This window comes from Crinia signifera, chromosome 4, assembly GCF_055691185.1.
Source record: "Crinia signifera chromosome 4, ASM5569118v1, whole genome shotgun sequence".
Taxonomy (NCBI): Eukaryota; Metazoa; Chordata; class Amphibia; order Anura; family Myobatrachidae; genus Crinia; species Crinia signifera.
Window position 1 is genome coordinate 247,818,053 of NC_139220.1, and position 24,488 is coordinate 247,842,540.

At 41.1% G+C, this 24,488-nt stretch overlaps 1 protein-coding gene across 1 annotated transcript in view; it reads right to left on the minus strand.

Moving 5' to 3' along the window:
• Positions 1 to 24,488, minus strand: part of AGBL1 (AGBL carboxypeptidase 1) — a 535,096-nt gene that overhangs the window by 263,855 nt on the left and 246,753 nt on the right. The window contains exons 18-20 of the mRNA XM_083184211.1: positions 15,910 to 16,039; positions 10,017 to 10,148; positions 3,454 to 3,630 (exon numbers count right to left, since the gene is read on the minus strand). Coding sequence (XP_083040337.1) covers positions 3,454 to 3,630; positions 10,017 to 10,148; positions 15,910 to 16,039 — 439 coding nt within the window. The remainder of the gene's footprint in view (positions 1 to 3,453; positions 3,631 to 10,016; positions 10,149 to 15,909; positions 16,040 to 24,488) is intronic.

The following is a 24,488-nucleotide window of genomic DNA, read 5'->3' on the forward strand; positions in this document are numbered from 1 at the left end:
GCTCGGTCAGCCACAAGTGTAGATGTGACCTAGTTGTGCATATTCATAAGGTTACAGGTACAGGACTAACAGTTTCAAGATCCATCCACAAAACTGATATGCTTTAGTTTCCATTCAACATCAGGCCTTTACTGTGTAATACTAAACCAGTACAGAGGAATCTGGCAACAATGCAAGTTCAAGTCAAGACATAACTGGTTATTGACATGAGTTTCCATTAATGATATTGCAAATACAATGGTTTGTGTTCCTGAGGGAGGACTAGACTTTCTTTATTGCTCCAATGCCCTTCATGGGATTGCTACCATTGAAAGAATCCAGTTAAGTTTTAACATTAAAGAAAGTGTTTGCACTCAGCGTATGTGTAGTTATTCACCTTAATAAATAATGCATTACCCTCTAAGTGGTCCTTGACAAATGTTAAGCACTAATAAAAGGTCACAACGTACAAATGTGGCCGTCCCACTAAAATAGAACTGGGAATACAGTATTATCAATACAGTATATGGGGTACAATGATTCTGTAGTTACTGACTAATCCATGGTGCTGCATAAGGTCATTGTAAATTAACATTAATTTCAATATGAAAATAAGTTGCATAGCTTCCCGGCATATGCAAGAAACACAGATACTTTATATGAGATAAGATAATATTCACTGTTCCTACTGAAAGATTTTTCTTAAGAAATAACCAACTCAGTGATAAAAACTACAATTATGTAGATCTATTTATTACAGGTGATCGCTTCCCACCGAGAAGAACTGAATTGCTGGCCAATTGGGACTGCTATTGGTCATGTGTTGCAGCACTCCAGGCCCCACAGGAGTGCTGCACCTGGAAGATTCGTTTCAGCCTTCCAGGTGGTTTGGTAACAAAAAATATTTACAAATAAAGCGTAAACAAAATAGGAAACAATAGAGATGTATGAAGAAAAAACACATTCAGTTTTCTTTTTATTGCATCTGCTATAACCACCATTAGAGGACAACAGCATAGGAATAGTGCTGGAGATAGAGGTGTCTACACTGTAAATGACATCCCCACTGGCGTACTACAGCATTCTGTGACACTTTAAAAATAGGAGTTATTCCTAGATTCCGTAAATACTGTATGGATTGAGGGATTTTATCCAATTGATAAATTTACACCATCGGCCAATATAATAGCCTCCGATGCCGGCCAAACTCTGAGTTTTCTTTTTAATGGGCAGTCATTTACAAGGGCAAAACCATGCCTTTATGAAAATTCCGAGGTCTGCCGGCATCCCACACAGCTATTGAGCTTGGTGTCCATTACATTTGGCCGCTTATCTGTATAGCTCCATCATTACTCAAAGAATAATGTTTTGAGGTTGACTCTTATCACTGGCCTATCTATAATGGATATTAGGTGTGCAGTCCAGGGGGCTACACACAATACACCATTTAATTATCTCCCCTCTAAGTCTGACCGGCGCTGGCAACGCAACAGCAAGAATCAGGGGGAAAAATGTCAGTCGCAAGTATTTTCCAGTGACATGCGCAATAGAGATGTACTCAGACATGTGGCTGTGCACCATGTTCCTGAAGACCTTTGCATGTGCAGTAATCATTAGCACAGTCTCAGAGTCTACTGTACTGCTTAAGCGAAGGGAGCCCAGTCGGAGCCAGCACATGGGCCCTCTCCTCTCTTAAAGCACCTACGACTCTCAGATAGACAGGGACGACCCACTCACATTGCACGCTGCCATCTGTAGGTCCGTTGAAAGTAGTAGATTTTTTTTTTTTAAATGACAGTAAGTTATCTTGAACCATCAGAAAGATAAAACAATATTATATAAACTCCACAGAACCATACTCTATTTTTTTTTTTTTGAAGATCTAAGGAATATAACACCGATTTATTCAATAATGCAGTACTTCTGGGAAAAATGCATTAAAGTAAGAGATTATGCCAATATAAGAAGTAGGGTATATACTGTTATTTGAAGTACAATTACTCTACAATAGCACAGCGTGAAGTGATATTTATCTTTTCACCATTTGATGAATTCTCTATACCTCCTGCTATCTAGTCAGAGATCAGGAACATTCTCTTCTGCCATCATATTACTTCAATAGAGCTACATACCAATGTAAATAATGAATGTACTGCTTGTGTATTTAGGATTACAGCACAGAAGTCAACAGTGAACAACAATACTGTCATTTTTATTTTAATATGAATATGTATATAAATAGCAAAAAAAAGGATTTCAGTCGACGTCAAAAAATAATAAATTACAAATGTGTGCCTATTCGCTGACTAAATTGCTTGGATACATCTGGCCAGTATAAGCTGAAATCAATTTAAGATGAAAGGTTTGATTGATCAGCTGGAGATTATCTTATATAACAATTGCATCATTTGTATAACATTTTGCAGTAAAATGTTTGGTATTGTGTAGATTAGGTTTATTAGGTTTAGGATTAGGATTAGGTTTATATATGTGTATATTGTGTGACATAATACACCTGGAGTGTATTCAATGCATTACAGGCACCTATACAGGCTGCAGGGTCTATGTCAATGTGTACCAAGGATACTTAGGGCAGCACTGCAGATCCCTGCAAACCCTTTGTTATGGACCTGTCGGGGCAAACTGGGGGCGCATCTTGTCGGGACTGAGGCAGCACTGAAGTGATGCTGCTGCCTACTCCATAGCAGTGGACGGAACCCGGGTCACTCAACCCGGGTTACCCTTTCAGACTGCTCAGCAACCCGAGTCCGACACGGGTAAAACCCTTTTTTTAACCCGTGTCGGAATGCTGGGTTGCCATAGCTGGGTACCTGGGTTTTTCAAAATGTCGGGTTATTTGTGCGGTGTGAAAGGAGTATTATTGGGCATAATGCTTCAGGTGCCTCAGGCACCCAATGCATAATCTGCGATAAGCAAATATCAGAGCCACATTAATTCATGGGATCAGGAACATGTATCCCATGTATTGTCGCACAAAAGCAGGTCCTTGTTTACTGATAAAAATGAACTATAATTGGATAGTGTGATAAGGACAATCTGACAGACCTTTTTATGCAGGCCAAAAGAAGGATGCAGGCCAAGTATTGCACCTAAATGAATACCCCCCCCACCACCACCACCACCACCAGTCTGTTGCCAGGCAAACATCTGATGGTTAATTAACAATTAAGGATCGAGCTGAGGGTATTCCTGTGTCCATACTGTTGGCATACTGGGCTGCAGGTGGTTTGTGTAAAATAAAGCTATCTACAGTAGCATCTGTAAACTACATAAAAAATATCCAAAAATAAAACTATAGATAAAAATAAATAAAAATGTTGCCTTGCCCATTTTACTTGCTCATTAACTGTATTTTTTTAGCTGCAACAAATCAATCCTTAGCATAATCTTGATCGTCAATAGTGTAAACACAATGCAAATATATATATGTGTATGTATGTAAAACCAAATTACCTTGTATTGCCCTTGACTGAAACCACAGTATGTGCTTTCCATTGTGTAGCTTCGCAAAACCCCAAATTCATGCCACACTACGACACGGGCTGTTGATTCTCTTGCCTTTTCCACTAGAAAGCTGCTGTGAGGCATTGAGAATGCTGGAGCAATTTTATTAAGGACTTTCGGTAATGTCTACAGCAGAAAATAAGAAAAAAATAAAATTAAGCTTAAATATCTATTCAAATCTGTAATGCAGTGTCTACATTTGTGTTAAACTCAGGTACATAAGAGAAAGTTTGTGGGAACCCACTAAACTTATTTATATTGCTAAAACAACAAATTAACAATGAAAATGTGCCGCTGGAGTTTTTAATCTTCAGAATCAGAATTTCACACGATTTGTAGGGTAATAAATCAAACAATAAATTAACACTGTAAAATGTAGCACTGATGTTGTTAATCAGAGTTTTACACAATTTGTCTAACATTTTTTTCAAACACATGGCAGGTAGGAGCTGATTGGCTGGTTGTTTATTACTCTCAATTTTATAACTTTTTGAAGCTTAGTGCAGGGCCGGCGCATTTTGTGCCGCCCGGGTACCTGTCCTACGGTGCTGTCTATTTAATTCTGGCGGCGGAGGCAGCGGGGGTCCCTGCAGTCTATTAAAAATCACGAGCGCTATCCGCCGGGCTATGCGGAAGTGCTTCTAGTGTGAAAACTCTGGCAGCACGGCGCACGCTGATGTCAGCCAATAAGCGTGCTGCCAGTGTTTTCACACTAGAAGCGCTTCCGCATAGCCCAGCGGATAGCGCTCGTGATTTTTTATGGACTGCAGGGACCCCCGCTGCCTCCGCCGCCAGATTTAAATAGACAGCGCCGAACGACAGGTACCACCACCACCCCCCACCCACCCCCCCACCCCCCCCGGCACCGGGGCGCCCCCAGCCCGACTCGCCTGGGGCGCTCCGGTGCCTTGCACCGGCCCTGGCTTAGTGCATTTGGCCTCTTGACTTTTCTTAATCCCCTTTTACACTTATGTGACCCATTCTAATATTGCACTAACTTGTTTCAATGAAACATAAAACGTACATTCTGGGGTATTCAATCCTGTCCGCTATTTCCAACAGCCACTTCTGACAACACAAATACAAATTCAGCTCCATAGGAAGGTGAACCTGTAGCAGGTGAGCAGCGGCGTAGCTAGGGCGGAGCCGGCGGAGCACGTGCTCCGGGCGCGGTGATATCACTTGGCGCCGGAGCCGTGCACTTTGCTGCCGGCTCCCCCGCCCTGCTCCCAGTTCGCCCGCTCACCGTTCCTCGCTGTGCTGGCTGGAGACGGAGTCCCAGGTTCACATGAACACTGACCAGGGACTCCGTTTTTTGAAAATGGGCGGGTCCCCTCGGACGCGCCCCACACTGATTGGTCGAGCAGGGCAGGAATCAGGATCAACATGGGCGGCAGGCAGCCCGCAGGAACGCGGCAGCGCAGGAGTCACCGGATGGGAGGGGGAGCCAGGAGCCGCAGATGAAGAGGACGGCAGCCCTGTCACAGGTCAGTGGCTAAAACCACCAGGTGTCAGGTAATAGCTGAGCTGTGCGACGTCCTAAGCTGGGGGCTGTAAGCATTACAGTGCTGCTCCCCGGCCGTTTGACATACAAGCAGCAGACTGACTGGTAGGATTAGCAGCAGCAGCTGCAGACAGTACTAGATGAGATGCTCCGGCACAGTGATTTATGGGGAGTCGGGACCATGTTTCCTCACAAAAGTTAAACTTCACAGAGCAGAGAAGCCACACTCATCACACCAGTGGAAAACATCACTAAACAGACCCCTGCTCTCTGACTGCAGCTGATAAGAAGGGTCAAAGTTCAAGTAAAATCAGGAAAGGTGAGCGTCCTCACACTGTCACAATAATTAGTGTTGAACTTTTACCAGTGCAGGCTGAGCTCATTGGAGTTTGCTGGGTAGCAGAAATGTAATAGTAATAACTCCTGTGCCTCATCTCCAAAGCCAAATGTTGCCTGCTGCAGCTTAACCCTAACCCACAACCTGACCCGCCCAATCCGGGTCCTTTCCCCTCCCCTTTCTGCAGCCTGTCCCTAACCTTCCTCTCCTCACAGCCTAACCCTCCCCTCCCACAGACTAACCCTAATCCAACACTCCCGTCCCGCAGCCTGTTCCTAATGCTCCTATCCTGTAGCTGGTCCCTAATGCTCCCATCCCGTAGCCTGTCCCTAACCTTCCCGTCCTGCAGCCTGTCCCTAACCCTACTGGCCGGAAGCCTGTCCCTAACCCTCCTGGCCGGAAGCCTGTCCCTAACCCTCCCTGCCAGAAGCCTGTCCCTAACCCTTCTGTGCTACAACCTGACCCTAACCCCCCCTTGCAGCCTTCGCCCAGACCCTGGCCGTGGTGAGTGAATGCACCACACTGGCCGATCCCAGCTAGCTGCTAGTACAGATGGAGGACCAGGACTACGTGTACAAGTAGCAGTGGAATAAGTACATAATACTTTGCAGTGGGCTTTATAAACATAGCTAAAACAAAGGTTATTTTTATTATTACAGTGGGTTACAGTACATGGGTACTGTAAGGTACCCAGCTAACACAGATAGTCATACATAGGATATATCTGTGTAATATGGGTGTGGATTGGGGTTCTGACAGTCGGGATCCCGACAGTCATTAGCACGACTTCGGGATCACGACTGCCCAGACTCAGACAGCATGGCGAGTGCAAAAAAAGCCCCTTGCGGGCTCGCTGCGCTCGCCATGCTGTGGGCACAGTGGTCCCCCATGAAGGAAAATAGCGGGTGGCCGTTGGGCACCCGGCTGTCGGCGTTTTGACAGTCGGGATCCCGACGTTGGGTAAATGACTGTCGGGATCCTGACTGTCGGGACCGCGTCCGGCACCCGTGTAATATATGATCATTAACCCCTTCAGTGGTGTCTTTTTTTTTTTTTTATGTAGCGCTCCCCACTGGGTGAGTTTTTTTATGGGGAGCGCTACCTAAAAAACCCACCATGGTGTCTCCGCTGAACACTATGTCATCCGCTGCCCGGCCCTGCCCCCGGCAACTCAGCCCTGCTCCCAGCATCCGATGTGTCAGTAGCTGGTGCCATAGGCTGTCATACAACAGCTGGGGGGGGAGGGGCGGGTAGAGGAGGAGGTGCGGCGGAGGAGAGGGCGCTGATCAGTGGCAATCTCAAGAGTTTTCCGGGCTTGCCAGTCTGGGCACTTAGGCATAGCCCAAAAAATTCTCGGGATTATCACTGAAGGGGTTAATATGCATGATAAGGCTAGGGAATAGCAGCTGTAACAACCCACTGTAATTGTAAAAACAACCATTACTCTAGTGATGTTTATAAAGTCCACTGCATAGTATTAGGTACCTTATCCACTGCTATATGCATAGAATTATCCATGCATAAACATATAGTATTCTATGTTTTGTTCTTTTTGCCTGCGTTCCACGGTTGTCTAGGCAACCAGTATGACGTCATAGGCAAGGGACCCGGGAGACATCACCGGAAGCCCGCATGGCCCAATGCTGTGACCAGGATCCACTGCTATTTATAGTATCGTTTCTATGCATTATTTGCTTGTTTGTCATGATAAAAGGGCTGGAAATAGGGCTGTCTACCAAAAGTCTATAATTTATATATATATTGGGTAGAGGCCCCACTGCAATGCTATGCCCGGGGGCCCATAATGCTGTTAAGAAGGCTCTGCAGCAGGCTGCTGGGGAAGCTGCCAACTGCTAGTATGAGTAGTGAGAGTGACTGGCCTCCAACCCCCTGTCGCTTTATTTGTATTATACTGTATTTAAATCCTTACCTGACCTGCCAACCATTTTGCCAACCCTTTGCCAGTGTGTGGCATGTTGCTTAATGGCGTAACTGTGTGTGGCATAATGCATAATGGGCATTATGGTGTGCGTAATCCTTGGACAGTAGGTCAAGGTGCCTCTAACTGATGCAGTGTGCACAAGTGGCACTTTTGTGTGGGACCCAGAAAAGGACCCCATTTTTTGGACATGAGGGGTCCCAGGGACACACTATTTTTTGGCACTTATGTGTCAAATGTGTAGTGGGCATTACGGTTTTTTATATAGTATGTAATGGGCATAACGATTTGTTATATAGTATGTAATGGGCATCATGTGTGGCCTTATGTGTAATAGGCATTATAGCATGTGGCTTTATGTGTAATGGGTATTACAAATTTCTCAAAAATGTGCAATGGTGTGCAATTACTGTATGTGGTAAAATGTTAGGCCACGCCCCCTTTATCACCACGCAAGAGCCCCGCATACTAAAAGTCAGGGGTGGGGGTGGGCGCGAAACATGCCCTTGCTCCGGGCACCGTGGCACCTAGCTACACCACTGCAGGTGAGTCCTTGTCAGGATTGAATACTGCCAGCCACTCACTTTTATTGTGCTAGGATGCGCATCTGTGATCGGGAGTAGTGAGATTAAAGATGACATGCGTTCCACTTGGCTGTCGGTGGAACGCATGACGCTACGGCCGTGTTGAGGTGCCTAATTAGGCGCTTCCGGCTCTTGAGGCGCATTAATCTGCGCTTCCGGCTTTAGTGCACTGCACGCCGGACAGGATGGCGGCTTTACCGTCGGAATCAATGCCTAAATGCAATATTATGTGAGTATGATGTTATGTCTCATTGCTACTGGCCGTCTGGTTGCTATGGGTGTCAACCTGTAGTAAATGCAAACTGATTTTATATTGTTTGGTGGGTGTCACCGGTTGTTGGTATAAGGGGAGGCCCTATTGATAGGGATCTGTTGGTCTGTCTTTGATGTGGTCATGAGTAAGGCCACGTTCTGTGGCCGAAACGTCGACCTGACATGTATGTATTTTTGTGTATCCTGCTGATGAAATAAACACAGCAGAACAAAGTTCAAGTTGACAAGCCTGGTGAGTGCTATCTTTATTTGTGGATGTATTGCATGGCTCCGTCGTGGGACCATTGGAAAGCTACCCCAGGCATATACACATTTTGTAAGTTTCGGGTTTAATATCTCATTGACCCGTCATCAGGATGTATACCATTCTGATGACGGGCCAATGAGATATTAAACCCAAAACTTTGAAAAGCCATTTCTTTTGGGCTAACCGCCCTTTATTTAAGCCCATTGAGTGCCGGATCATGGACCCTATGTAATCATTTCTTTCTGAGCACCACGGCCATATCATCACTGCTATGGGAGGGCCAACTTTAAAAGACGTATTTATAGATTTATATATCTATATATAGAAACGCGTAAGGGCGTGGCCTACCTTGCTCCACCAGCTGTGCTCTCCCGACGGTCGCTCCTGCCACTGGACTCCCCCGCTTCTGCTACGCAAGCCAGCGTATGTCGTTTCGGAGTTCCCCAGGACACGGAGGTCGCCCATACGAGTGAGCTGTTTTGCCTGATGTATCATTATCAAGCCGTGTGGTAACCAGTCCACAGTGTTGTCTTTTTAGGTACGGGCATTACTGTTATGTACCTTGGAGTTTTTATCTCCTTTTTGTGCAATAAATACTCTTTTAATACACTAGGAAGCGCTCCTTCCCATTTCTCTCCTGTTCTACCCAGATTCACCTAATCCCTTGGACCCGGGATTCATTATATGGGACAAGGAAGCTGCAGTCTTACCTAAGACTTTGTGTGTAACTACCATCCCTGCTCAGGTGCAGGTGATTTACTGGACTTTCCGACAATTGGACACTCCTGCGCTCGTACACCCACAATCTGTACATATATATATATATATCTAGAATCAGAATAAGAACAGGCGCTCCATAGTGCAGATAAAAGATATATTTTATTGGAGACAAGGTAACATGTATAGGGATAGGGTCACGTACCGAGACAGGCGGTATAGGGTACCGCAGACACAAACAGCATGCATATGGTGCCCAGCACCGTTAATATCCTTGGCGCAGCTTCCACCACGGACTTCACAGATCTTACTGACGTCGCTAGGCCACGCCCCTATATATGGAAATTTCAATTTTTTATATATCTATATATGTATGGATCCCCTCATCTGTACATACAGTGGGCCAGATGTAATAGCCCTCAAATTTGGGGGCTGTGTGGGGTGCTAGCCGACTTCAGACATTTTTAAAGGGGCAATCATGGTTTTGCCTTGTAAATGAATGTCCCTTTAAAAAACCTCAGAGTTTGTCCAATATCCCACACAGCCGCCAAACTCGGAGGCTATTACATCTGGTAAAGCATGTCTCTGTCTTACACCTTCCCAGCGAAGGCTCAGATGCCTTGTACCCATTACCTCTAACCACATCTAGTCTTAGACACAACTAGCAGACACAACTTTTTGCACAGTACATAATAAGGCTTGCTCTCCCCATATGTGTTTTTACAAAAAAGATGCATTAAGCCTGGTGAAGAGATAAAGTGGAGAAAAAGTAGAATGTGGTAACACACCAGTCAATCAGCTATGTTTGAAAAATGTCAGACAGGAGTTGATTGGCTGGTGCGTTATCATTTTTCACTATATCTCTTCACCAGGCTTAATACATCTGCCCCAATGACTGAAGCAAAACTTACCCTATATCCAACATCCTCCAAGAGAACAGATGAGTCCACTACACATCCAGCCTGCCACAGGGTCTCCTTTATGCTGCATCCATAGAAAAACACATTCTTTCTCTGAGAATGACCATGATAATCACAGAACACCTGCAAACAAAGATAACATTAAAATACTTTCTTATGCGTATTTCCAATTCAAACCTGTATTTAAATCGATTGTTTTGTGTACGACAATTGTGCATTTGGAACAGATCAAACAGCCTTCTTTTCTTTTTAATTTCATTCATCTTTTCTCTCTTTTATTCATTTATAGACTTTCTGTGTCTATGTCCTCCAGATATCATTTAATATGCTGCTGGGAAGGGCAAAGGTTTCTTATCCGTGGGCAAGAGCTGCAGGGCCTACCTAATAAGCTAGTAATGACATGGCTCTAACTCTTTATTAAAAATTCCACTAACTAACAAACCTTTTTTAATGAAGTACAAATATGATTAAACAATCTTTATTGAAAATTGGAATGCCATCTTTCAACTCTTCACTAAGCAAGCCATTATTTACATTTTCCTTCTTATACAGTATGTGCTCTCCGTCCCAGCAGTGTTCTTATGATAAATTTCTTCAGAGAAAATCTGGCTCCCAAACAGAGACTACTAATGCTATGGAGAGCTGAAGCCAAGGTGGTCTGCGTTATGCTTTGCTTGGTAATTCTCCATAAAGCACAGAGAACAGTCTTCTATAAAAAAGTGTACCTGGCTACGAATCAGTTGTTTAGTTTCTTATAAATTTACAAAGAATCACAAAACAAATGTCAATATAACACACAGCATCAAGCTGGCTCACTCCTTTATAAGCTACAGCTAAGCGGTTTTAAAGAAACATTTCAATGAAAATGTAAGGAACTTTATACAGTACCGTAAGCACTGTAATATTCAGCAATGTTATATGGGTGATTAATATCTGCTTCACATTAAGTAGCTGATTTGCAAAAAGGAGTCCATCTCCTGATATTTTTCGTGAGATGTAGTATCCTGGTGACCTGTAGCACTAATTGGTTTTAAGAGTGGGTAGTTGAGTTTTGAGTAATACTTGTATTTTTTTTTTTTAGAGACACAGGAGAAAGTAAGGGGGGCTGGGAGGTAGGTAAATGCCATTGAAGATAAGGTGAACAGACATTAGGCATACAGGAGCCAAACTATAACAGCTATGGCCAAATATAATAGCCTCTAAGATCACTTATAAGGTATGCCCCTTTTTAAAGCCTCCAAGTTCAACTGACATCCCGCACTTTGAGCATATTACATTTGGCAACTGAGCTTTGATCCATTTAAAATGAGGATGCAAAGGGATAAGTTGGAAGACACAGTAGAGAATAAAATCACAGAATCTATGGGCAGACGTGAAGGAGTAGGTAGCATATAGGTGATCATAATCAATAACAATGCTAGAAAAGGTAACAGATGTCCTAGCACACCCTGCAAATGGGATCAGGTCCTTCTTCCCCCCGCTTGGCTGTTCTCCCCCCTCCTCTCTTCAGCAGCCGCAGACACCTTCTTCCACATGCTTGGCTTTTCTCCCCCCACCTCCCTGGGGCAGTCGTGGGCAGGTTCTGCCCCCTGCTTGGCTGTTCTACCCCCCCCCCCCTCCAGCAGCTGCAGACAGCTTCCAAGCTCTCCACCTATTGTGAGCAGCAGTCTGCTCCTGAAGACTCCCTCCCCCAGGCACAGCTCCGCTCAACCACAGAGGAAAAAAAAGTTAACTTGGCTGAGGAGAAAAACTAGGGAAAAGAAAAAAATAGTACATCTGAACAAAATATAACTTTAGCAATCACTTTGACAAGAACCAAGAGATTTGTAGAGTTCTCAAGCAAACTGTATTCAGTACTGTATTAGACCAATCTAAAAGATGATCATATTAATCATGATGATGAATTATCATGTGCTTCATCTATTTCATTGCATTCCTAAAACACTATAGAGTGCAGAGTAAGCAAACAGAAACCCTGAGATCACTGAAGGCAGCCGAGCACTGCGGCACTGCTATAATCACTAACAGAACTTGTATTCAGCAATTGTTCTATGTGCAGGATACAAGTGGGAGTGCCTTTCTGTGTACTTTATTGAACCTTTTTTATTATATTGTTAATATTGAACTGTTACAGAAACCATATGATTATCAGCCAACTGGTATAATCTCTGTCGAATCTAGAAGAAATATTCTTTCCATCCGAGGATAAAAAACACACTTGGTACTGCCTGTGAGCAGAAATCAATGTATATTTTATGAATGGAAAGAAATCAGTGTTACATCTTCTTGTCATACAATGAAGCTGGGCATGAAAAAAGATCAATACTTCTCATACTAGCTTAAAAATATTGACAATTTACCATGGACTGAGGCCAAATGCAGCAGGTTTCCAGGGAACAGCAGTGCCCAGAGAATAGGTAGTACTGTGCTGATATCGCTAGAATATTTTTCTGCCAGTTATTACCTACAAAGGGATTTGCAATTGCTCTTAGCTCACACTTTGGATCCATATGTCTGCTAAAACTGAACTCTGGCTAAACAGGCTTATAAACTGCAACCACATTACTTTATCAGGCAACAAAAATTCACCTAGATATAATCAAAACTTCTATAAAAGTTTAAAGACAAATATGTTGCTTATTTATGTACTGTATCATGGACATTTTAAAGTGACTTTTTGTATTATTTATTGTAGTTTGTTGTTTACTTACAGTATCTTGGTCATTGAAAAGTAATGTAGAAAAAAAATAAAGGTCAACAGAAACCTTATCCTATAATATACAATGATGTGCACTGGCGCAGGTGAACTGATATACTGTAAGAGAAATATCACATGTTTTGTATATTTTTGTAGCATATTTTTTGTAGTAATCTGAAGCTATCCACTTTAAAAGTGGGACAACACTTGTGAGGTTACAGGAATGTCAATGAAACTCCAAAAAAGTGTTATTTGGATTCGTTTGACAACACCTGCAAAACCACAGTTGGGACGGAATCAGTTTCCTTACAAAGACAGTTGGTTTTATCTGTTATGCGGTTATGCGATTTTGGCTCATGGATGATTCTGACTATTCAGTTTTGGTTAGCTGCACATTAGATGTGCCTCTCATCGCACCCAGCAAGTGTACCATGTATGGGCACCTTTAGACTGTCTTGCAATTTGGCCCTCGGCCAAATACATTTTACAGGCGAGATAGTCCAGATAGACTTGCCTGCACAATCTATTTTTCTATGTGATAATGACTAAATGGGGGCACGCATCGGCATTGCATGTGGCTGAACACTGGTGTGATTCAGACTAACTTTCTATTACATTTTGGCTATATAGTCTAAATCGATAGCCAAAATCGAACCATATGTCCGCAGCTGGACACTAGTAGCTGCTTTTATTTAATATTCTCAACATATTTTAATCTGACTAAAATTTAGAATTTAACAGAATACTGTTAGTGGTAAGTGGTAAGTTAGTGGTAAGTGTACTTGATGCATTTTGCGAGTATCCATCAGCTGATAATAAAGCTGGTGGATACCGGCGCAATGCGTCAGAGACACTTACCAATGAGTAACTACCTTGCAGCATTCTTTGGAATAAGGACTCTATATTACCCATTGGCTAACTGGACTGTACCAACTACTCCATCTCTTACCCAGACCAGACCTTGAGAATCATTTGCTACTCACTACCACCTACCAGCCATTAAAGATAGCTGTCTCCACTCCAAGGACTCCTATGGCTATATGCAAACCTCAAATTAAAGAGAGGTTCTACAACTGGTGAGTGTCAGAGACCACCGACGGCAAGGTTTTATTATATGAACTACATTTTCCCATAAGGTCAAAATCAGGAACGGGACTATTGAACTTTTTACAACACACTGGGTGAGAGTTCGCCAAATTTGCTGCTAATGGTTCCGATTTTATTAATGGCCATTTGTTACTTACAGTTTCTTGATATACATTGTTATTCTTATTTTTATTTTAATACATAAATTGTTATATTTACTTATTCCATGGTATATGATTTCTCTCCTTAATATTAGTGCTTCATTATTTTTGTTGTTGTTTTATTGAAGGGTGACTGGATTACCAGTAATTTCTTTAATGGCTCCAACAATTAAGTTTACTCTAGTCTTATGTATTCCCTATATATAAACATCAACATCATTACCATTTGTTGGGGCAGTTGGTTGTCTGGTTTTCTCTCAGAAATATTTGAATACAGTAACAACAATGGAAGTCACATTGCTAGGAGGAAAATCCAGCCTCACAAAGTGAATTATAATTAGAGACTCAAATTATATGATATGTAAATTGAATGGAAGGAATTAGAGTAACAAGGTGCTATGTGTTTTTTAGCAAGGCAACAAGTTGCAAGAAAATAGAGAAACTAGGAGCTCAAAATCACAGTAGGTAAGACAGGTGAATGGAAGTAATAAAACACAGTGAATGATTTATGGTAGTAGGAGTACAAGGTGCAAAGTATTTAGAAAGAGTGACACAAGATACAGGGCATTTTGTAATATGGCAACAAGGTGCATGGAAGTAGTGCAACAAGGTGCATGGAAGTAGGGCAACAACCTGCATGGAAGTAGGGCAACAACCTGCATGGAAGTAGGGCAACAACATGAATAGAAGTAAGGTAACAACCTGCATGGAAGTAGGGCAATAAGGTGCACAGCAAGGACAACAAGGTGCATGGATGTAAGGAAACAAGATACAGAAGTAGGGCAACAAGGTGAATGGAAGTAGGGCAACAAGGTGCATGGTGTCTGGAAGAAACATCATGATGCAGAGTTTATGGTTGTAGGGCAACAAGATGCAGGGAAGAAGGGCTACAAGGTGCATGTAAGTACAGTACCACAGTGTATGGCAGTAGAGAAATACAATGCATGGGGATAAGGCAACAACAGAATGGCAATGATGTGCATGGTGCATGGATGTAAAGCAACAAATTAAATGGCAAAAAGGTGCATGGAAGTTATGTAACAAGATGTATGGAAGTCAGACTGGGAAGTGCCTAAAAATACAGTAGAACATTGTAAACAAATTCAGAAATTCCCTCAGAAACAAATTAGTTTAATCCTGTACTGGAATCACAGAAGTGAAGATAATGACTGCATAATACAGGATGCATACTGTATATGTCCTCTAATTTACTATTTGTATTATAAATAAATATACTGCATTGTAGCATAGTACGGTCTTTTTTTTGTCTGTACTTCATTTTCTAATAATTAAAGTTTGTAGAAAGCATCAGTGCTATGGGATTATCAGTGTTAGAATCACATTATCAAAAACAACCTTTTTAATATTTGCTTTGTGCTGATTTATATTCCTGATTTTATCCTTTTTCTGTTTAACCTACGGTATATACATTGATCAATATCCTTCTTTGTTTAGGTGATTAATGAAATGATTATCTTTATTCCTTTGTTGACCCAACCGGTTACATTATCATCTTGGATCTCTTCAGGATTCCATTTGACATTGGTCAAATAATATAGGTTTCAGCAGTAATGAGATTTGGCCAATGGAATCCTAATTTTGTTGCTATTTTAGTTAGGATATCTATATTAAGTCCAGAGACTAAAATGTCAGGCAGGGTTTTATTATTTACACTTCTATTCATTTATAATACTAATTCAATTTCACATTTTGGTGTTAAATAAATATCCATCCGTACTTTGTAATCTGCTAACTTATTTTTTAATACAGTAGGTATATTCCCACTATTTCTTATTAAGAGATATGTGCCATCAAGTTTGAGCAATACACTGTGAATTCCTAGATGGGGACTTTGCATTATTTTTCTATAAGAGTGAAAAAACTGAAATGTCTAAAATAGAAATCAGTGTGAACATACAGGTTTACACAGGGTACTCACCAGGGGTGTTTTACCAATACTGTTTAGGTAGTATAACAATCCCTTAACATGATGAATAGTTGGTTGTAGGTGGAATTTTGGTGACACCCATTGTCTGTTCAAATCTTCACCATTCAGGGAGCACCTGTGACTAAAAAAAGAATACAGTGTTAGTCTTTTACTAAACGGATCCAAGAATGTACTGTAATATTTCTATCTGTGATTTATGATACATTAGTAAATAGTAAATTATCAAAGTTTACTCAGAACATGCTGTAGTATATGGAACACTGGTACAACACTTTTGTTGGTAAGCTGCTCAATCAGAGGTGTGTCACTCAGGTGCCAAATGGGAGGGGTAATTCTGGCTAGGAAAAAACATATTGTATCCCAATTGCACACTGAGTGAAAAATAACTACATAATAATCCGATAATACAGAGATCTTGGTTCCATATATCTGCAGATATAAGGCTAAGCCCCCAGGCCATACGTCAAGGCATTTCTGTCACTGGCGGTCCTATGGAACACTGGTAACCTGGGCAGAATTAATTAATGATAAGGGTGTGTACAGCATCTGTATCTAGCTTTTTCAGGAAGAAAATACTCTTTTATATCACTGAGGTTTATATTGATGCAAACCATATCCTGCGTTTGCCTGTCTAAGGGTTTCATTTACATTAAGCTTTGCTTTGTTGTACAAAAGCATGGTGGTCAATTATCAATAGATATTACACACAACTAATTGATATGCTAGAAATAGCTTTATTACCTGTTACTGTACTTGTTCCACTAGCTGCTGATTCTTTTGTCTACATATTGTATTTCAATAACCACAAAAAAAAGCTGTCAGTTGCTGAATAACACCAGGGAACAAAAACTATATCTATTTTTTTGCCTTGCCGAGGATTTAAGATAGGTTTGCGAGTACTCACAGTTCATATTTTTGCATTAGATCTTAGCTATAGGTAAATTTGCTCCCATTTCCAAATTAATGAAAAATTATAAAATTAAATTATTTGTCCAGCCTTCTCTGTCCCACCGCAACCAATTTCCCAACAGTTGGGCTTATTTTGTTCAGTACGTCCTCGGCTTTTGAAGCACTTAAGGTGTGAAATAAATGTTTTTTGCTGTAAAAATGAGACCCTCTTATAGACTGTGTACTAACAACCCTGCTTTTGTTTGTTATATTTGTGGCAAATATAGTGTTGCAAAAGAAAGAAAAAAATATTACTGTATTTGTAAAACAAGCGTATCAGGCTTATTTTTGGACATCTCATAACCAGCACAACAAGTATGTCAACCTGTGTGGAATCAATCCGCAATTGGACTAAAGGTGATCCAAAGGACTTCCTTTCAGCATACCTATGAGGTGGTGTGAGCCAAAAGATCACGGGTGTGGTATGGGGGGTTGACAGTCAGGATTCCGATGGTCAGTATAAACGGGGGTTTTCTTAGTATTAAAAAATAAATGTAGGGATTTTTGATGGCCCACAGATAGGGAAACTGGTAAAAGATCCAAATCTATGAAAAATTTATAAAACCAAATCTGAAGCATGTGTCTGTGCAAACATTTTTAAGCAATCACTGGGCAGACAATTATAGGAAATTAGTCCACAACATGTAAAGATGTTTTGGCAAAGTGGGTGCCAACATGAGTATTAAAGTACATTTTGTGCACAGCCACTTAGATCACTTCCCATCCAATCTAGGAGATTTAAGCGAAGAAAGGGTAAATGGTTCCACCAGAATAATAAGGTAATGGAAGAAAAATATTAACAAAGGTTGAATTGTCACATGGTGTCCGATTACTGTTGAAGTCTGCAGAGGGACTGCCAGCAACAAGAATACAAAAGAAAATACTATAAAATTATCATAGCTTTCTACTACTGATGTACATAATTACCATGTGTCTTTTTATAACATGTTATGAATCAAGTTTAATCAGAATAAAAAAATATATTTTTTAACTAATTTCAGCATTGTTTAATTTAATTGTTCATTATTTTTTAAAGATATATGCACATTTTAAAACCTAGAGGCAATTGAAAGGTAAGCATGGCATATTCTAGATCAGGAGCACAAAATTAAATCGAAATCGACTCTTAAACACCAGCAACAGATTGACTGTTCCCCTGTGTAATCAAGAAGACATAAGTAACTTCAGGTGAAGGTGCGCACATATTTTACCAAGTTAGAACTACCTGTTAACCACTGTTGACTTGAAGACAACAGACTCTTTGTGAAAATTGTGTTTATTTGTTTTTGTTTTTCTAATCTTATCACACTGGATACAAACAAAACAGTTCAAGCCTTTGAGAGCTGCAGTCAAGGGTGAAAGAAAACCTATTGCAGAGATCTATCGCTGATATTAAATATGAAGCAACAAGCTGGAAATGGCTTTATCTGTTTGCTACAATTTAATGAAACTTTTTTCCTTGACAAGACCTTTTTCATTTGAAGTCACCAGCTTTAGTTTAATTAAATGAAATTGTTATTACGTAATATAGAACGGAGTCTTTGCAGAATATGGAACATAAACACCGGCAGAACACAAACACCGGCAGATACACAGTCGGCGGCAGTGTTTTGATTTTGCCATTAGTAATTTTTTTTCAGCATTCTAATACTTATGTTGTTATTGTTAATTGAGTGATAATAAGCAACTCAGTGTAACTGGGATAGTCTATGACATGTATTCTATTCTATGAAGGCATCCTTGTAACATACTGAGTAAAGGGTGATTATGCAAAAAAACAAAGTTGTTCGTTGTGTGTTGGGGAAAAGTTGTTCAATAGTTACTGTAGCATCCAATCAGAAGTTTGCTTTCATTTTCTAAACATTACTTGAAAAGTTATTGGTTGTTATGTTTTGGAACCTTTTCTACAACTTGAACAGTTTTCATTACTGACCTTCAGCTGCTCAGGAAAAATGTATGCTTTTACTGCATAATCATCTACAACAGTTTCTTAAAAACCTCTTAGCTGTTTTGGGGGACTTCGCTTCGCCTGCTAGAGGCAGGTGAAACAAAAATCCCTGATAAGCCGCAGCACCTGCATGCTTATGGGGCTAAAAAAATAGCTCATGGTGAGACATTTTATCAGGGTAACTGAACAATGGCCTATGTGTGAATGCCCCTTTGCCAACCACTTCAGCCTGTAAATGCATTTGCCAAGTCTCAGCTCATGCATTATTGCCAAAAATCTGACTTGTGCTGCTCAGACTGGTGCTGGATTCCATTTTAAAGAGGAAATACAGTCAGGGTTATTTTTGAGCCGGATCGGTCCAGAACACCATTCCTGAAGTTCAGATGAATAATTACATCAGGAATGGTGGAGAAGCTGAAGCTGGCAATAGAGTGCTTTGTAGTGACAGTGCACCTTTACAGTAAGTGTGACCGCACTGTGGGGAGAGCAGGATGCCGCTATTACCCGTGAGTGTCCCTGAGCCCCATTAGCTATACCAACCGGAGGGTCCTGCCAATCACCACCGGAGAGAGTTCCCCTGCATATAGCGCCGCAGCGCAAGCACCACTGTCGCCCTCACAGACTTCAAGTCTTCACGACTTCTACTATTGCATAAAGACATCCATCATTCCATCCATCATCTCTGGAAGGATAAGTACCTGCACCATACACTCTGTTGCCCTGCCTGTTATATCAGCTATATTGCATACCTGCAGTTAACCCTTGACTACCTGTTATCTCTATGTTTATTACAATAAACCACATTCCTGGTTAAGCTCCAAAAGTGTGTCATGTAGCAACACCACAAGCACCGCCATATACTCTGCCAACAAGGACTTAATGCGTGCGGTGAAACGTAATCATGCCGGCCAGAGCACCAAACCTTGTGACCACCCGTGCTGTCTCCCCTCAGGCCCTGTGTACTCTACTGACAACTGGATAGGTGGAGGAGGAGGAAGGGAGGGCTGCAGCTTCTTCCCCAGTGGACCCTCTTCTACTAGTCCACTTGTACACCCCTCTGCCAGTCCTCTGGTGTCTGCCAGTACTCCTGTGCCCCCCTCTGCCAGTCCTCCTCTATCCCCCTCTGCCAGTACCACAGAACCCCTCTCTGTCAGTGTTCCAGCCCAAATGATGACATTTTTTTTTTTTTACAAAAATAGCACTGACTACAGTATTATATTGGCAGCATTTTGAGATGGTGTTAATGTGTTGTGGGTGATGCTGACAATGATAGATGATAGTGGTGATGGGTATTGGTAACAGGCATATGCATTGGCTTTCAAGAGAACTTTTACAATATTAAAAATATCACGTAAAATAACTGATTGTGACATTTGGGCTTAACCAGTTTTATTGCAAGGCAAAATAATAATGAGGGTCTTCCTTCCACTGTAACCAAAATATATTCTGTATAGAAATGTTCCTCACTATGCAAAATGCATACAAACTACATAACAAGAGTGTAAACAAGTGAAGTGAACAATAGGTGTGTAATGCAACAAAGTAGAGTACATTATGCTATTATGTTCTATAACATTGTTTCATGTAAATATAAATGAGTGAACCCAGCAGTTCAGAGCACTGAACAGTTTAGGGGAATAGAACATCCTTATAATGTTAATTTTCTATCAAAGTGATTCACCAGAGTTTATAGACTGATGGGTTAAACTTTTTAGAACTGTTTAAATAATCTTTATTCACAGTACAGCACATGCAGTATATGCGCTAGTAATATAATTACGCAAAAATCCCTGTTTATAGGGGTTTAGAAATGTTTTTATGTCACGTATATAAATGATAATTCTCTATAAAAAGAAAACCTACAATAATATTTCACAGAAACAACAAATCTTGCTGCCGTTCTGAAGACTAATACACCAGGGAATAAATAACACAAGGGGCAGAAAGGCATAAAGTAAAAAAAGTTATAAAGAAAATTTAATGCCACAGCTGATAAAATAAACTTATTTTGAAATCTCCTGTCCATTACAGTTAAATGTCGAGACAGGACCCTCATAACTAGTGAGTGATGGTTGATGTGATAATGGTGCCTTGGGCTCTGTAAGTCATAAACTGTAAAGGGATGCAGAGGGAGCTTTATGTCTATAGGATATCCCTGTTAACTGTTCAATGCTACAATAGGACATATATATATATATATATATATATATATATATATATATATACATACGAGTTCAGTTGGAGCAGCACAACCACACAATACCAGAATCCTGAATGGGTGCTCCAGCCTGGTTCCAGAAGTCACTGGTTCCATACATATAGGAGGTTCGGCGGCACTCCCAAAATAATGCAAATTCAGTCAGGTATACGGCCGTATACCTGACTGAATTTGCATTATTTTGGGAGTGCCGACGAACCTTATATATATATATATATATATATATATATATATATATAATATTTTTTTCCTATATATATTTTTATACACACATTTTATAACAGAAACCATCACAATCTTACAACAATACGAATAAACATCACTATGGCAAATAAACATTCCGAATTTTAAGCTGCAAAACGCGCTCATTCGTCCCTTCTTTAGGCATCACTTGGAATAAACAATACTAAAATAAAACCTGGTACTGAATGCATTTTGCATAGTGAGGAACATTTCTATACAGAATATATTTTGGTTACAGTGGAAGGAAGACCCTCATTATTATTTTGGCTTGCAATAAAATAAGCAGCTAAATATGGAACTACATAGGTAATACAGGTATTACTGGAACATTTCCTTTTGAATACTGTACTACTTTAATGCTTCTTTTAAAAATATATAGTTATATTGAATATAAATTCATTGTTATAATACAGTTGCTTAGTGTGCCCAAGAAGAAGAGAAAGCCTTTATGTTGTCTCACTGACTTCTCCCTTCCCACCATTCTGGTGCATGCACAGGGCACCATGGTACTATGCCAGTAAATTCTGCAGCAAGTATAATTAAAGGATGCAGGACGAGTGCTGTGGGCTACCCCATGTGCTCCGCGCTCACTGCATCTTTATAGATATGGACTGCCACAGGGTCTTTCCACCAATAAGATTTTTTATTGCATACTTATGGACAGAAGAGATGAACTTCTCCCTGTACCTTCCCACTTTTAATTACTTTGGTAACAACTCATGAATCATGATGTCACAGTGGTTATTATTGTTGTATTGCAGCAACAGGACCACTGCTATAGGCATTCCTGGCATTAGATTTTTGCCAACATGTCAATATGATTTTATCCCTATAGATTGTAAGCTTGTGTGCAGGGCCCTCCTACCTCTATGTCGGTTTGTATCTACCCAGTTTGTTATATATGAGGCAAAGTAACATCAACGAATCTTTCAAGAAAGCTATAAAGAACATAGTCAATGCCCATGGGGGGTTCGGGGAGGCGGTGGGGACCGGGGAGGCAGCAGACGGCATCTGAGAGCTCCGTCGGAATGGGGCACGAGAGCATCTCGTGTGCGCTTGCCTCCTTCCGACGCCAGGCGGGGGCAGGCGATAAAATCGCCACCCCCTGCATGCATGAGAGTGGCTCCATCCAGTGCCAGATTCATTTATAAATGGGCCTGGAGCAGAAAATCATCATGGGCCTATTATGCGCAATAATAGGGGTTGTGGCTAGCATCTAATAATGTGGGGGGGGCGCGTGATCAGTGTTCTCTTTGAGTGGTCTGCTCATGAGTCTGTTTCTATTTGTGTAAATACTTTCAACTAATAATATATGCCTGGAAAAGGCAGGGGGCTGGCATAGGAAAAATACAGGGAGATATATTGGTGGGTGCCCTCCAAAGGTGCACCCGCAGGACGCCAATGTCCGAAGATACTGGCGGGGTGAGGCGACACTCCAGTCATAAAAATACTGAAAGCCAAAACTTGGTAGACAACATTTCAACACCTTTTATATGGTCCCCTAATTTTCTACACCATATACCACTTATACAAATCATGCAACATAATAGTAACCCCCTTATACTGTACTTGCCTCTTACACATTATGCCACATGGAATGAGAGAAATTCACACTATGGCACACGGATTGAGTCAAAATTCACATTATGCCACACAGATTAAGGCAAAATTCACATTTTGCCACATGGATTGAGCCAAAATACACACTGTACCAAATGGATTGAGCAATAATGCACAATATGCTTCATAAACAGGGACATTGTGCGCACATTAAAACATTTACACAATAATGCCCATTACATTTTAAGCCACACACCATAATGTCCATAATGGTAGCTATTTGATCACAGAGCTGAACATTTGCAAGTATGCCAATGAGTGGTGCACTGTTTTAAGCATTGAAAAGGGAAATGGCAACTGCTGTTGATGAGCAGTACCAAGACAAGCATACACAGAGGGATGGGCACACTGCATGAGTTGTACAACTCTGCACAAGGATGAGTATATGCAATATACTTTCTGTGCAACTCAGCATCTTCTATGCATATAGATTTCTGCTTATGATAGTGGAGCAGTTTTTAACATAAATGAATGTCTATGGTCACTTTAAACTACTGTTATGCAGATTTGAGCAAGGACCTATAGTAACCACTGACCTCCACAGTAAGGGGCAAAAGTAAAACCATTTGCAGTAATGAGAATTGTCTCATTACTGAAAATGGTAAATGTTAAATTAAATGCAGAATTCACTAAACAGCACATGTTCATATTAATGAGATTTACTAAGGCTGGCTACACACCTAAACAATGGTGTGACCCACCAATGCGATGTAACAATATATTTGATCTCTGTACGCACAATACCATATACTGTATAGCATGAGGCCATGATAGATTGTCACATGATTCATTTAACAATACCACGTTATCCTTGGAATTGTCCCATTGGACATGCAGAAAATCCAGTTGGATGACGCAACCAACCAACTCAAATTCAAATGATAAATTGGTTAGATTTGAGGGTACACACCATACTGATGGATGGTTGTTAAAATCCTTCACAGATTACATTATCATCCAATATAACATAAGGTTCCCATGCACTTATGGTGTATGGTGATTCACCTCTTCCACTTTAATGACAGTTTTCTATGTTTGGTCAAAATCGTATTATAATTACCCTATAAAACCAACATAAAATGGATAGACATGAACAGTAGTTTACATAATCCCATAGAAACCACTGAATTACCAGGACAGGTATTCATGCAATGTATTGTACAAAATGCTTTATGGTATTGGACATTTTTAGGGGAAGTCAAATATCAAATGATTTTCTTTTTTTGTAATTTTTTTAGGAATTTTCTTAAATTAAAAAAGGAGAGTAATTTACATAGTTCTTAATTCAGACCTGGTTGTTAAGCAGCGTTCTCTCGTTGCCTAACGAGCCTGTACATACTATTCCACCAGGGGAGCAAACACCCACCCCCCTTTGCTGACTGAATGCGAATGGATGTGTACACTTACTAATTACCCGGGCCCGGGCTTGCTGGAGGGGCCCGGCAGGGGCCCTGGTCCGACCCCTCCCTCCAGTGGCGTAACTACATTTTGGGCGCCCCCCGCTGTTAAAGGTAGGGCGCCCAGCCACTCACCCGCCCCTCCGCCCGCCGCCCGCCGCACCAACCCCCGCAGTCAGATCCGATATACTGTATC